This window comes from Homalodisca vitripennis, chromosome X (assembly GCF_021130785.1).
Source record: "Homalodisca vitripennis isolate AUS2020 chromosome X, UT_GWSS_2.1, whole genome shotgun sequence".
In the NCBI taxonomy this organism is placed as follows: Eukaryota; Metazoa; Arthropoda; class Insecta; order Hemiptera; family Cicadellidae; genus Homalodisca; species Homalodisca vitripennis.
The window spans coordinates 62,373,765-62,389,981 of record NC_060215.1 but is presented as its reverse complement, the minus strand read 5'-3'; the positions used below and the strand labels follow the sequence as shown (position 1 = coordinate 62,389,981).

Below are 16,217 nucleotides of genomic sequence, written 5' to 3'. Positions count from 1 at the left end.
ACTGAAAGATCTGCTTGGAATTAATGAAAATATGCTTCAAATCAACGAAAAATCTGTTAAAAGGCTGAAAAATCTCGTAAAACCAATAAGAAATCTGCTACAATTAATGAAACATCTAGTAAAAAATGTAATTGAAAACCCTCAAAAAACTGGCAATAATATTTCAAAATCAATATAAAGTGGTAGAAATTTGAGAAATGTTTACCTCTACGATCTTACCCTACATTTCTTTCTGATTTGACTGTTTCGCCACTTTTCCCCCAAATTTTGAAATAATAATATGCTTTATTGCTTTGACATAATGTTGCATCATCATAAATAACATCAATATGCCAGTTGATGGAAAATTAGCATTAACTAATTTTTGTGTTATAGTTCCAACGATTGATTATAAAACCAGTAGTAAAATGCGGTTGATTGGTGAAATTACAAAACTTAAAATACTATATTTAGTTTTCTAGATCGACAACGTATTGTACCAAAAGGTATTTCTGGAACAATTAGTTCGATATCACAAATATTTATCGAAATATTTCAATCCTTAGTTCGTTATTCAATGTTTACAAGTAGATAGACAGAATAATCAAGAAAGAACCCTTAAAAATTCGATAGTTCTAATGTAAAACATATTACAGTAAAGTTGAATAGTTCTTACTAGATGAATTACAAAATTTGAACATTTCCGGAGGTCTTTTCAGAATTATGTATCAGATGTACCCAGTTTTAAGATGGTTTACTGCATAATTATTTAAATGTATTACAATCCCAAATTTAAGTCATTAATACAACGAAGAGTTTGACAAATATTAATGGTTAAAACCTACATAACTATCAATGTGGATTTTCAAAATGATTACAAATGCGATTAAGAACGATATTAAGCAAATTAAGTAGTGTTTTTAGAAAATGTTATAACCCGTTCGTTAAATATTTGTTATGCAAATGTAGGAGACATGGATAGAAGTATTTATTTTTAAATTCAAGAGAATGTCTCAAAAGGGGGGTGGTGGTGATCTGATTCAAGGTCATCTTAAGGGTTGGGCCATAATTTATGGTAAAACATTCTTTGATATTTACTGATTCTATATATATATATAATTTAATCGACAAAGCTATGAAAAAGGAAGTTTATGAAATATAAGAGTTTTAAGATAAGGGATAGTTGGGGTTAATTTTGAAAATTCTGTAATTTTCGTGAAATTTTAAGTATAGGTAACTCGCTTGTTTCTGAAGTTTCAGATTTTTTAGAACGTTTTTATTTATTTATGAATAGTAAGAAATAGGGGATGATTTCACTCTCGTGGATAAGTTAAGTCGAAAGATTTAAGTATTCTCTATATGTGTATCAAATGTCATCAAAATCTGTCAATTAGTTTTTGAGCTGTGATATTTTTAAATAAATTTCAGTTAAAGGTTCAAGGCCGCGTTCCACGCGGAACGCTAACGTCACAAATGTAGAGAAGTACAGAAAAGTTACTACATTACGGATGTTGATCTGGGAAAAAGAATCTAGAGATCGAATTATGTATAATGTCACCTTTTTCACAAAATCTTCAAAAAAAAGTTGTTACAGGACAACATTATGTCTTTCGTAATTCGAGTTCTCGAAGACTTTTGAGAATTTTGGTTTTCAGAAGAAAATAATTTTCTTACTAAATAATGGAGTTCTTCAAAGACTTGAATGACGTAGGTGATCTGAGATACAAAGAGTACAAGAAATTACATGAACTAGAAGAAAACACAGCACTCGAGTACAAAGCTTAAATTTCTTGGCGTTAATATATGTATAACACATAATTGGATCAAGTCATATTCATAAGGTAGGATGTATTCGGTACACAACGCTATTATTAATATTAGAACGGTTATGGTTGTCGGGAGGTTAAGTGGTAGAGAGGAGGTTAAGTGGTAGAGAGGACTTTTAAGTCCTAACTTCGCCTCTGTAAATAAAGTCATTTTTCATTTCATTTTCATTTCATTTCATTGTGGTTACTAGAAGCGTTTCGCATAGGTCGGTAGTTGTACCAGTTTTATTTCTAAAACAAATGTATATAACTTCCCAGACTGTACCACTTATGTCAATGTATAATCTGCCTTGTCACAGACAATAGGATCTCTTAGAGACAGTCTGAACTTTATTGGGTGAGTTATTTACTGTAAATATCTCATGTAAATTACAACATTATTGCCAAGTACACAAGAGATCGCAATACTGTTCTGTCTGTTAATAAATAAGTTCTAATTTATGTACCAGCTACCTCATGTGAAAACAAAGTAGATCAATGGTTTCAACATTACATATTAAATAATATATCGTTATAGTTAATAACAATAAATTGAATATTACAAAATAATCAGTTGGCACTCCGTTAAGAAAATGAAGATATTTATCTTGCATGTGAATGCTTCTTTAGCATGTACATTGACAACAAATTTAATTTTAAACACCATATTATTGAATTTTTTTCTAATAATCGGAACTCGGGAATATTTCTTACAAGAAACAATAAAAAATTTGCTGACTCTATGGTAGCCTTGCTTGTATACTATGTGTTTATTTACTCACACAAACAATGGGTATTTGGGAACGCGATAGTGTATGCACAACATTCATATTTAAACTCCGGAAGGGAGCGTTAAGAGAGGTACATGGAAACATCAAAGAATTTCATGTAGGTTCCTTTTCGGAAAGGCTAATGTCTTAAATTTTCCATTAGTTTACACCTTAAACTATATGCCATTTCCCTACAAAATCTAAACTTTGCACGTGCTTAATCTCATGTTTTAGGTTTCACTACTAAAGAAGAGAGCAGAAAAAGCTCTGGATTTATCGTGTTGCATTACGTTGGCAAATGTCTGTGTAATCTTATTATTTTTTCAACTCATTTATCATCAATAATGACATTTAAACCAATAATTCTATTTTGGTACACAAGTATTTCATTATCTCCCACAAAACTAGAATCCATATCATTTATTAAATTATAAAATATGTTTAAGGGATTACTTTATCGAAGGAACTTATTTGAGTGATCTTTTGTAATCTTACTTTGATCTATTCCTAAGCCTGTATCTTAACTCTTGCTACTTAGCCTAAACTCCTTGGACACGTGAACTTTTATTGACTTATTTACCAGTTCAAAGATTTTTTATAAAACGTTTTATTTCTAAGACTTATCTTTATTTTGAAGAGCATAATAAATAATTGTTACGTACCTACAATAAATCTCATTGTTCTTTATTTGTTCAAAACCGGTGATTCCGGTAACATGCCATGTAAAGTCGATACCGGAAGATTTCAGTAATTCAGTGACCGGTCACTCCCGGTTGCAAACAGAATCACGGAACACTGTCATCTTGTCTGCTTTGTATATGTTTATTGTTTATCTGAGTCATTTTGAACTTAGAGGTTAAAACTTTCGAGAAGGTTTATCTGATAACATTCTGATTAGTTCAGTGTTAAAATGGGGTTTTTAAGAACACCAAATGAAAAATATATTGCACCAGAAGAGCACCAAATTCATATTGAAGTATTGTGAGTATGCTATTTTTTGTAGTATAGGTTATGGATGATATCACTTTCTTTCGTTACGTTTTTGGACAGTTTAGTAATATCTGTAATTAATTTAGCAAATATTGTTCGAAAATGAGTTTTTCTTATGTATTATATAACAAATTGCCTGTCCTGAGTATATGACGGTGTGTTAAATATTGCCATATGGAATGAAACCCAGATCCTTGGCATATTTTGTTCAAAGATTTTGTCAAGATATAGATTGGTCTCAGTGACCTTGGCATAGATGGTAATTCTCAGCAGTTGCTGGCCAACCTTTTTCTTTTTCTCATACCAAACCATAGAACGGACAGTTAAATTATTTTATATTGGTAGGCTTTTTGAGCATTTTGTTGAAAATAAAAGAATTATAGAAACCAACCCTTAACATTTGTAACCTCTATGGTTTTATTTTTAATTATTTGTAGACACTGAATGTCCAATATAAAATTTTAGTAAACATTTTTTTATACGGCACCAGATATGAAATTTTGTGAAAAAACGAAAAATTTTAAATTGTACTACTACCCTTGGATATAATGTTGTTATTGGAATAAATGCAAGATAAATGCCTGTTGGTACAGGGTGGCTACCCAACCGGGAAGTCAGGAATTCAACACACTGCGAATTAGCCACTAATCTTCCTGTAGAATCGGGAAAATCTCAAAAACGACTTTTTATTTCTAAAAACTATCAAGGAATAATTTGATCATGAAATAAAGGGATAATTTTACAACTCTTTGAATCAAGAGTTGATTTTAATATCAATCATTGTATTTTTCACGATGTGATCTGTGAAACTCTGATTCAAGATCAACAACGTGTGGGTAATGCTATTGCTGAATAGTTTACAGTGTTAAAACGAAGACACTAAGGCTATAGTTTGATACTACAGTCACATCCTAATTTTGACTGAACTAATCTTGTCGCCAGACTACAGATAGCCAGTTGGCCGACTTCCCCACATGCAACATTTTTCGTCATAAGGGCGGTATTTGTTGAATTACGGCTGGTGGAAATCTCACAAGTTTTTTATCAACTATTTGTCTGAATGACTTCGCCGCACATGTATGCCTGGTTGGACAATTCAAACCGTTTAAACCAAATCATCCAACTGCTTGTTACGTGTATGACAAGCCTCACGTTGTGTTGTTTCATAGTCTGTGACTGTAACCTGTTGAACATGTGACTTTAACCACAGCCATTTTTTATTCATTTACTTTTTAGTTGTGTTGTGATTTTGTTCTTGTGTAAATATCATCTTAAGGCAAACACAATATTTTTAAGAGCCAGTAAGTAATTGATTACGTTAATTATGCTCGCATTCTGGGGTCAACTTTGGAAGATACTGTTCGGTACTTGGGTCTACTTATACAGATTGTGAATAAACTGCATTGTGGTAACAATAGCAGATAAATTTCTAATGCAAAAGAAAGAATTATATTGGCAGTGTAATATATTTGGGGCCACGATACTTACATGGGACTGTACCCAGGGCTGTCACATAAGATGAACACCTGGAAAAGCTTGGATTATTCATGAATTTTGGGCACCGGAAAACAGTGCATGAATTATGCACGAATTTTTATAATGTCCCTGGCATTTTTACTAGTGACGGATTGATTCTGATACTTAATGCCATGGTTCATTTTACTTGATTCTGATACAGATAGAAGTGCTTCAAAGATACGATTTTACAATATCACGACTAGTGGTGTGTTGCAGCTAAATTTTAAATCCAAATAAGTCTATTCGAGGACAACACGTAATTGGCATTTACGCAAATTATGATTGCTAACATGTATTTTTGTTGTATTTTCTGTATGAAAAACATTGATGGATAACAAAATTAACTCATTATGATAGTTTTACAAACATTATTTTGGTTATAATTCGTATTTTCTATTATTTTGACTCATTATCGCGAGTATGCTGTGTCTATTTGCTGACATTTGTGCAAATTACCACCTGATGGGACAATGAGAATACCTCTTCATCTAGATTACACTGGATAGCTGCTGGGTAACCAGACTGTGTAACATTATAGCAAAGAGTTCTTTGAAGTGATGCAGAGTTTGTTTTGAATGGCTTCTTTGCTGACTTTTTATGGATCTCTTCAGACAGATGTGGACTCCAGATTCCAGGAGTAAATATGTACAAGTGTCATGTTTCAGGCACACTAGGTGGACGGTGAAATGGAACTAAACTCAATATTTGCATTGAATCAACCCTTCCCATCCTAGCTATGTTATGTAATAATGAATGTTGAGGGCAAAGGGTTATACAGCTGTTATGGTGAGATAAATTTACTATATATGTTGTAGAATATATAGTATTTTCTGTACTTTAAGACAGCATTAAGATCGGGGAAGTTATGTCTGGCAGGTGGCACTTTACCCACTTTATCTAAAACTTTGAAAAACCACTTTTGGGATACTTTTAACATTGGTTATCACTGAATTTAGGCCGTAAAATAATCTAAGAGGTACATGGACCTTTTTGGAAGGCAAGGAAACGATACTGATATCACTGCACCATGCCGGGATGCATAGAGAGCGTGGCAGCCAGCTTTGAAGAAGTATATATGTTTGTTTTTTGTACACAATATTTCTTCAGCACATCCTCACTCTATCATAGTCTGTAGAGAAGAGAGCGAGAAAAGCCTAGCTCCGACTAATCTTAAAAGCAACAAGTACATAAGTAAAATCTACAGATAAATCCTACAACGAGGTTAGAAACCTAGCAATAGCAAACGACAAGACCAGCTGTAGGCAAGATTAGAAAAAAGGCTTGACACAGCTACCGCCCGACCACCGGCCAACAAAATAAAAGTGGGCGGAGAAGCCACACTTTTAACAATTTCTTATAATAATATACTTTCATTTCCACACTATGTCCATTCCACATATGTTTAGGCGCTCACTAATTATGTATTGCAAAAAATTAATTACATATGTGAAATTAGGTTACATCCCAAATAATCTATCGATGTAGGGGGCTCTCAAGTGTTTCAGATCAAATAGAATTTTGATATTTTACTGATAGGTTCCATCATCTCAGCCCACACTGATGGCCGGAGGCATTACTATCTTGAGTGACGATTTTCAATCATCACCATCAGCGTGGGCATCATCTCAGCCCACACTGATGGCCGGAGGCATTACTGTCAGCTGGTTTACATGTCCTTCGATATTTGATATAGTACACAGTTGAAATATCCGAGTAACCATATAGCTGCATTTGATATGTTTTTATGCATCGTTTAATGCCCGTTTTTCTCCTAGTAAGTCTTTGGGATGATATAATTAATTATGATGTTGCTATGGTCTGTCAGTAGATGAATTTGCCAGATGCGAATTACACGTTGGGGTTGTAGCACTGTTTACTTTATTCCGTAATTTTGTTTTAATGTAAAATCAACTCATAAAGCAGTGTACAATTTACATGTATTAGTGTAATAATACCAATATTGATATTTGGATGTTTCCATAGCAACAAGCTTTCGCTTGTTTTATTGCTTGCATTATTGCTGCCAAGTTGACCTATTCTTGACATTAACCCTCCATCAGGCGCTTAAAATTAGAAACACCATCAGGCGCTCACGGAGGTTTCCTCCAGGTTAGCGAATAATGGATATCATAGTCGTTTAAACTGTTTTTATTTGTTTAAATATTCATACTGATTTAATTACAATGTAATATATTCATTTTTAGAAATTAAATAAAAATTACTCTCTTATGTAACGAATTTTCCAAATAAGAAATTCAAAATCTTAAAAAATGTTATTCTATAATAAAAACATGATTAATTTTAAGATATAATGCAAGTAATTGTAAAAATGTTTAACCTACTGTAATAATATATGGAAATTAACTTAGTTTTAACTTCTTACAAAAACAACTTACTTCAATTCTTGAGATATTATACAATTGTAATGTCAATTATTACTCTGAAATCAAACTTTATTCTTACTAAAGATTTTTTACACACTACAAAAAGTTTCAAAACATTTTCCTTCTGGTTCTTATAACGACAATGTTCACCCCATAAAGAATACTGAAATGTTCTCTAGCACACTGGTACTGTACTGACAAGTCTCTCATCTTCATTCTCATTTCACAAAATTCAAATAAAATATATCGTAAAACTTAAAAAAAACCATCACAGGTCACACATTTAGGCGCACACGGATTATTACTCCATAAAAACTAAACACAATAAGGCGCTCACGGAGATTTCGTCCAAGAACTACAAACACACCATCGGGCGCTCACGGAGGAATCGTCCAGTCTCGCACGGAAGTAGACCCTCACACTGACAGATTTTGACAAAGATAAGCGGGAGGCTATTGTTTCGCTTCCCCGAAAGATGCTCGTGAAGTACACTACGGGAAACGACTGCCAACATCAGAAAAGTAGTACTATTTTTAATAATAAAAAATACACGGAGGAAAACTCCGTTTAGCGCCCGATGTAGGGTTAATTTATTGTGAAAACATATAATAGTACATATGAATTTTGTTTATAATTTTATGGCCTTTCATGTGGTATAGCTCAGAAAAATCTAAAAATAATACATTTGGACAATTTTTAATGAAACGCAAAAGTTATAGTAAAGTAAAAAAGTTTACGCACTAACATAAATCTGTTAAGTGGTTGTTGAACTATAATTTTTTTCAAAAATGCTTGCATATACAAAAAAGGGGGTAACAGCAAAATAGCAATGGCACCCAAATGGTCAATACCTATTCGGTAACTTGTGCGAATAAAAAACCCACTTGATTGCATGTTTCATATAAATAAAATACTATTTACATACAAAATTAATAATAAGTGTTGCAGTATGATTAGCACCCACTCGAATATTCATGATTATCGAATTAACTGTCCATTAGAATGGTTTAAATGCTGCCAGACGTGTTTACCTTGTAAAGTAATTGTAATTACTATGCTGCTCCAACTTAGTATAAATTAAGTTTTATTATTTTTATAATCTAAAATACACATATTTATTTTACATATAAAAACATAGCTGCTTCACTATAATACAATATTAAAAGTCTGTAACGTAATGCAGTTTGACGTTATTGTTTCAAATTAATTCAAACAAGGTTAAATTATGTGTATGGTATTTTGAGTAATGACCACTAGAGATAGGAAATACTGTTATTTGTAATAACCTATTACAAAATAATGTGTTGAGGTATTAAGTTCCAATAATTTGTTACCATGGTAACATGTTACCAGCCGATTCAATCTCTATATTCGCACCAAGCTGTTACTGAAATGACGTTATTAAATTGCAAGTAAACTGAGACTAAATCTATGTGTGGGTCTATTTAAACATAGTATACAAATATTTAGCTAACACACTACAATGTAATAGGCTATTTAGACTGATAGATAATAAAGTAAAAAAAAGTGTTATTTTAAAATTTCACTATATGATACAATTATCGGGTAATACTCACCCCTATCTACGATTTGTTATTATGCTATACATACTTATGTATTATAAATATAAAAAGCAACATTTATGAGCGCTTAAGTGTTCTGAGTTTGAATTTTGGTACTGTCTCAAGGAATTTCTCTTTTTTCGTCAGAAGTGTTTGTACGAAATTATCTAACCTGTTACTGGTTATTGAGTAACCTAATATTTCAAAGTTGAGAACGCCAAATCATTCAGTCCAGCTGTTACAGAAATAACAGTGTTACTGGTAATAGGTTACCACTGAATAACCTGTTATTGACACTAATACTGCCCATCTGTAATGGCCACAAGTACACTGGAGATGTACATGTTTTATTTGTTCACAATATGTCAGGACACATTTAAATTAAAAATACTATGAAAAAGTAAGTAAATGTTACACTATTTCATTTGTTACATTTTATAAATATACATAGCCTAGAAGTTTTTTTATTCATCATAAAATTATTAATTTTTAAGATATAAAAACAGCCAAGCTATACTGTAATTTGAAATACTTATAACGTAATTTGGTTAAAGTAGTTATATCGAGGATTCGTCACTCATGAATATTGATGATTTGATAATCATGAATATTTGTGTTGGTTGCTTATTATACTACAGCCATAATAAGTAAGTTTATAATTTTGTGAGTTATTTTAATAGAAAGTCTTTGAAGAAAAAATAGCAAATGTCATAGAAAGCAAACATAACATTAAAAATAGCCATTTGTTTAGCCTGCAATAACTTCTCAAATGGCTGCTACTGAATAAATCTCAGTATTTTATAGTGGTTTAATTTAATAAAAATAGTTTTTACCTATTGCTTGAAGGTTCAAATGTGCCACTTTAGAACTTAACCTGTCACTGAAGGCCTACATCATTTCCAAACATGAATTGAACCTTTCTCATGGAGTGAAATTTAAAAGTAAAAGTAGGTTTCCCAGGTGATTATTTGTGATTTGATACATCTGCTCAGGCCAGTAGCAACCTGCTGCTCTACCAGTCAGCTAATTTTACCAATCTGCTACTGGGAATCTTATGTGTGAACTTGTCTTCTGCTTTGTGGTTTTACGTACTAGTTTTAATCAGTTAATTGATTTTCAATGACTTTTTTTATTATGTTTATGTTGTTTCTATTCAACTGTGACTTGTTGCTATTTAACATTGCTTTAATTTAAATTGAGTTTTTAGATTGGTTTCACTTACTAATCTGTTAGTAAAATCTTGAAATGGAGAAAACTAATACCAAGAATATATAGTGATGTTTGTCATAAATTAGACGGTTGTCATGTTGTGCACAAGACCTTGTAATGCATGGAATTGTTACATGCGTGAACTCGAAATATAGTGAAATCAAAAAATTTCCTGAGAATGACATTACATGGGAACGCCCAAGCTGTCTGATAAACAAGGCTAATGACATTATATCTGATGGCGAGACTGGTGTTAATTGTTCTCTCACCAATGAACTAAGCAATGCTCTGCTGGTAGAAAATGAAGAATTAAAGCAGAATCTGCATAATTATAAAATTTTAAAATCTGCACATGAACTTAAACTAGAAGGAAAATAAAGAAGAAATTGAGGGGTTCGTAAAAGAAAGTAAAAATATGGAAATATATATGGAGGAGAAAATACACTCCTGGGAAAGGAAATGTAATATAGAAATTTAGCTTAAAAAGAAACTGATGTATTAGAATGGTGAGAAGAAATTAAACAAACTCAACTGACTACTTGGTTATCAGCAAAACTTGTAACACCCATTTAGAAGAATCAATGAAAATTTTATTGATAGTAAGGTCCTTGAAAGAAAATATAAAAGTACTTAAAAATAACAATGCATGCAAAAGAAAGACATGCCAGTGAAGGTTAGGTAGTTGCGTTGTAGCGCCGGATTCTATGAAAGACATCTTAGCTCATGATAATGAGATTGGTCAATCTTCTGAAAGTTTCTCTACTTTATAGGGTCATTCTGAACCGCTTCACTTACGGAATAGTTGAAAAGATAGGCCTTGTACTGAGCCTAATCTTGTGTTTATTTATTTATTTATACCCTTGGAGATGCCATTTTAACATTCAAATATTTTTAAATGTATACTTAATATATTAACACTCAACTATAATATATATTACAATAATTTAATTTCATAAGATGGCTTAAATAAAAAAAATATATAAATTGTAATATGTAATATAAAGATTTTAGTACCCACTAAATAACTAATAATTATTAAATAATAATACAGTAATAATGTCTGTGTTGTCTAGGCATAATTGTCAATCTAAAATTCTAAGAGTGTACATCTAAGAATAGGTTGTATGGACTTTTGATTAATTTACCATATTATTCTATTCAGGAGTTCTTTGATCCAAGGAACTATCATTGTGATATTTTGTAAAATTTGTGTTATATGTTAAATTAAGTAAAGTTATAGAATGAACTGTTCCTTTAGTTACCAAAGCTGGAAAGTAAATCTCAATGAAAATTCTTATTTATTTATTTTCTTACGAATTAACAAAAATACTATTCAATAATAATAGTAAAATAGAAACAAAGTACAGCATGAGTTATATACATTACTAACAACTAAAAGCATGAAGAAAACAGTGAATTGTAGTAAATTTGAAAACAATGACAAAAGATGGAATCTCAAGATTTTTCAGCTCAGTCGGAAAGAATGCAAAGCAGCTTTTATATTTTGAGGGAGAACATAATTCACAGATTATATAACTGATAAAGAAATAAACATAAAAATAAAAATTATTTCATCCTCTGTGAAAGAGAACCGTAATATAATATAAAGTTTAAAATATATGTTATAGAGTTTTTTTAGAGATGATGTACCGGAGAACAGTATTCAAACGGTCACCAATATATATAAAATAGTGGTGGCTGTCAGTGCATGAGTTAATACACTACCTAAAAGTATACTTTTAATTTTAATAAATGTTATTTTTATAGTTGTATATACTTTTAAAGTGTTAAGAATTTTTTTCACTCCTGAAGAATTGGGTTAAACAGGTTGAGGGCTTTTTTTAACAGCTTTTTATCTTTATGCATTGAGAATTATGCAGTTGTTCAGAAGATTAAAAGATTCATAAATTATATCCCACATTAATTGTCAAAGCACAATATTGGTATTATAAGCACTTGGAATAATTGAGTTTACTATGGGGTTAAAAAGGACAGTGTCCAGGTTTTATTTCAATAAACAAGAAATCACCATCTTTGTCCTACCATTGAACTGTGCACATACATTTGTCTGCTGAGGCCCAATGAATTTATTAGACAAGTACCAATTTTTATATAAAAAAATCAATAATTACACCATTTACAGGAAATTTTATGAAATAATACAACAAAAATATTTGCAACAAATAAATAACACTAAATAATTACAGGGATGGTAGTAATGATAATAAGTTAAAAAGAAATTATATCAAATAGCATTAGCAATAGAAAACAATTAATGATAGAACTGGCCATAATAAGAAAATTAGTATATGAACAAAAACAAGTACATCAATAGACTTAGGTACAATAAAATTACATACAAACTTAATGATAAGAAATTTAAATATATGTAGTATAAAGACATATAGTACAGTTTACTATGGAGTGTGTGAGTGCCTATGTTTATTAAATAAATAGTGGAATCTCCTATGGGAAAGGAAGTTATCACCAGTCATGCTGGTTTTTTTTTGGCATTGGAATGGGTGGATTATAAAGCAATTAAAAATACCAAATGATAATTTGTTCATACATCATATTTTTAGGTTCACACACTTAAATCAACTGTCAGACATGGAAATGGAGACATGTGAAGAGACCAAAAATGGAGATTTTGAATGAAGCTTACATGAAGTAACTAATGGAATTGCAAATAATCTCTGGATTAAGCAATAGCTTTTGAAATGAATTCAACCTCATTCATTTGTATTGCAGAGAACCATCATCCAGCAGTGATGAAGAGGAGGATGAAGATGTCTTGCCACAGCCAGCGCATGTACCACGGGCACGGTACCATCGGCGCAGGCTGGGTCAGGCATTCCACCAAGCAATGCTACAGGCATATCAAGATGGAGTTAATGGACCATCAAATGTTAGAAGGATCTCAGGAATATACATGTGCAGGAACTATAAAGTGGGTCGTAAACGCTCCCGTCGCTTAGATAACTGTAAGATATATTTTCAGTCATCTATCTGAAAAATACCATTAAAAATGTAACATTTGACTTTGATCACCTGTGAAAAGAAGGATGTGACTAAGCTAGACATGCATTTGATGTAATCAATTGGATGACAATGTTGCTGTTTAATAATGGCCTCAGCAAAATAACATTGCGACAGGTTACTCTTTTAAATCCTATAACAATTGAAATATTGTTATTGCTACTAAAGAAACGCACAGACTGTTACGTGTTCACTATTTGTCATAGCATAAATTGTTCACAAATATTGATAGATTATGCTGTTTTAACTCAATCAAATTTACTAATTGCAACCCAAATTTTGTTGTCTTTATTTTCTTGCTTACACTTTGAGATGTTTTTAAATAAAAGGAAAAAATATTACAGTATTACAATTGAATGGTACAATTTACCTTCTGTAGTATTGTCATATGTTGTGCAATATATTTTCTTAATTATGCACTATACCACCTTTTGCAATATCTAATTTTAACAAACAAGGTACCAAAATAATATTTTCTGTAAGTTTTCTTTTGATAACTTTTTGGTGTTAGATCAGTATACATGCATGAAACTTCACATTGAACTATTAAAATGGCACCACTTTGATGCCAGAGGAATAATTTAAAACAATTTTCCGTTAGAGGATGCGAAGATGATAGTCGGAGTGGGCAGGACTCCCTTAGATTAAAAAAGGCTTTAACAAGTATAACATGATGAAGACTCCTCTCCAGTCTATTTTGACGAGTGGAGGTGACATGGCTAAGATAATGCTGGCTATCCCCGCTCATTGTGGCAGTATCACAAGATCTGGGTAGGAATTGGCCCTGTTCCTCCATCCTGAATATCCTGTTATTCCAGAGGCCATGGAGACCTTTAAAGCCTCAAGTGCAGTAGAGGTTTTTTCAGCTTCTTGTCCTGAAACCAAAACAAAGAATGCTGTGTAAGGCATAAAACTTTATGTATTTCTACAAAATTTCCAATAAGATGTGTGGTCTGGCCTGAGAAGAGTGATAGTATTAAAACTGTGATTTTGATCACTGCTTGATGATGGAGGTAGCATTCTATAAATGTTGAAAGTAGGCTAAACCGACTAACTTCTTTAAATTGTTTTTGTTAAATTAATTAAACAGTTTTTGGGAATCAACAATCAACAATTTATAATGGGATTTTCAATGATGTCAATGTGCTGTGTTCATCCTTCCAGAGTGCTTTGCTTCTGAATACCAACTTTTTGATAAACATTAGTTACACAAGGAAGGTGGTGAACATATGCCAACATAAAAGGTTTTTGAAAATTGTCTGTCATTCCTTGAAGTACCTAATAACTATCTTAACTTAGGAGATTGATGGAATTCTTAAGTTCATTATCAAAGATATATTTGGTATTGTTTCTCATGTCCCTGTGATTATTATTGGTTGTAAGTTTCCTTTTATCTGAAAAGCTATGGTAGCCATATAAATTCCTCACAAAGGTGTCCCCCAAACTATTTAAATTTAGATTGACTTTTGTTCTGGTAAGATATTTGAAAAGAATGTAACACAGTATTCTTTATGGTAGATTACGTCAACTAATGCCAACTTCACTCTAATACTTTCCTCTATGGAAACTAATACTGCCCTCACATGGGATATGAAAGGCTGTTTGACTGTCACAAACTTGTGTTTATTTTTAGCAGTGGATAATTCTACATTCATAAAGTCAGGCTGAAGCTATCTTGACTTCCGAAATTCTTTTGACAAGCATCTCAATTAATGCTTCTTGATAAAGCTTTGGCTTTCGAATTTTTTCCTGACCTTATACAGGATCAAAACAGGAAGTTGACATTTAGAGTATGATTTGGTAAAATTTATTCTGAGAGTTTTATTACAAATTTATGAGTGTCTCAATGCTCTAATTTGGGGTGTCTGTTTTCATGATCTTTATTAATTACGTAACATTTATCTTGAAATGAAATGTAATTGTGATATTAAGACAACTATCGGAACGGTTAGTTAAGTCCTGTACCATTCAACACCATTCAAACTTTTCTTTGGAGTTAAAGAAACTTAATTAATGTGTTATGAAATGTTGTTTTAGCTGCATTTCTGCAATCCTTGGGAAAACAAGGTGAAGATGATATGTATGAAGATATAATTCAACAAGAGCCAACAGTATTCGAGAGGCTTCTCTGTGATGAGAAAGCTATGGAGGTATGATCTGCTCTTTGGATGAATATGAAGTTATACTTGACATTGTTTTAAAAATATTCTAAAATACCAAAAACAACTTGACAAAAACGCCCTGATATAGTTTGGGAAAACATGGAAAACTACCTTGAAAAAAGGGAAACTTTTTCTGTGAATAACATTGGCCCTCAAATTGAAACCAATTCTATCCTAGATACTTTTTTGTATTTTTTTGATGAGGCACTAGTGGATGAAATTGTTGGGGAAACTAACAAATATGCAGCCATAGAAATGGCCAAAAGGGGCATGATTTTTTCAAAAATTTCCAGCGTGTGAAAGTGGGTCCCATGCACTAGAAGTGAAATACATACATGTATATATATATATATATATATATATATATATATATATATACATGTATGTATTTCACTTCTAGTGCATGGGACCCACTTCCACACGCTGGAAATTTTTGAAAAAATCATGCCCCTTTTGGCCATTTCTATGGCTGCATATTTGTTAGTTTCCCCAACAATTTCATCCACTAGTGCCTCATCAAAAAAAAAAAAAATATATATATATATATATATTATTAGCAATGTATATGCTCATGAGCATTATAGTAATGCCAAGTGTCAGATCCTACTTTTCAAAGAATCCTCTTGTAAGTTGAGGATTACTGAGGTTTGAGTTACTTGTAAATTCTTGCATTTCAGTGACATCATGAACCCTTTACGGGGAATTTCAGTGCAACTTTCTAAAATATATCCTGTTTTTCTAACCTAAGAAATAAATTTCAAACATCTTACACTCCCTGCCAAAATATTTCAATGGATGA

The 16,217-nt window shown here is 31.8% G+C and overlaps 1 protein-coding gene across 1 annotated transcript in view; it reads left to right on the top strand.

Annotated features, from left to right (window-relative positions):
- Positions 1-3,326: 3,326 nt before the first annotated feature.
- LOC124369070 (R3H domain-containing protein 4-like) overlaps positions 3,327-16,217 on the top strand; it is a 31,587-nt gene continuing 18,696 nt past the window's right edge. Inside the window, exons 1-3 of the mRNA XM_046826783.1 lie at positions 3,327-3,535; positions 12,969-13,201; positions 15,294-15,406. Of these exons, the coding sequence (XP_046682739.1) occupies positions 3,465-3,535; positions 12,969-13,201; positions 15,294-15,406 (417 nt within the window). The 5' untranslated portion in view covers positions 3,327-3,464. The remainder of the gene's footprint in view (positions 3,536-12,968; positions 13,202-15,293; positions 15,407-16,217) is intronic.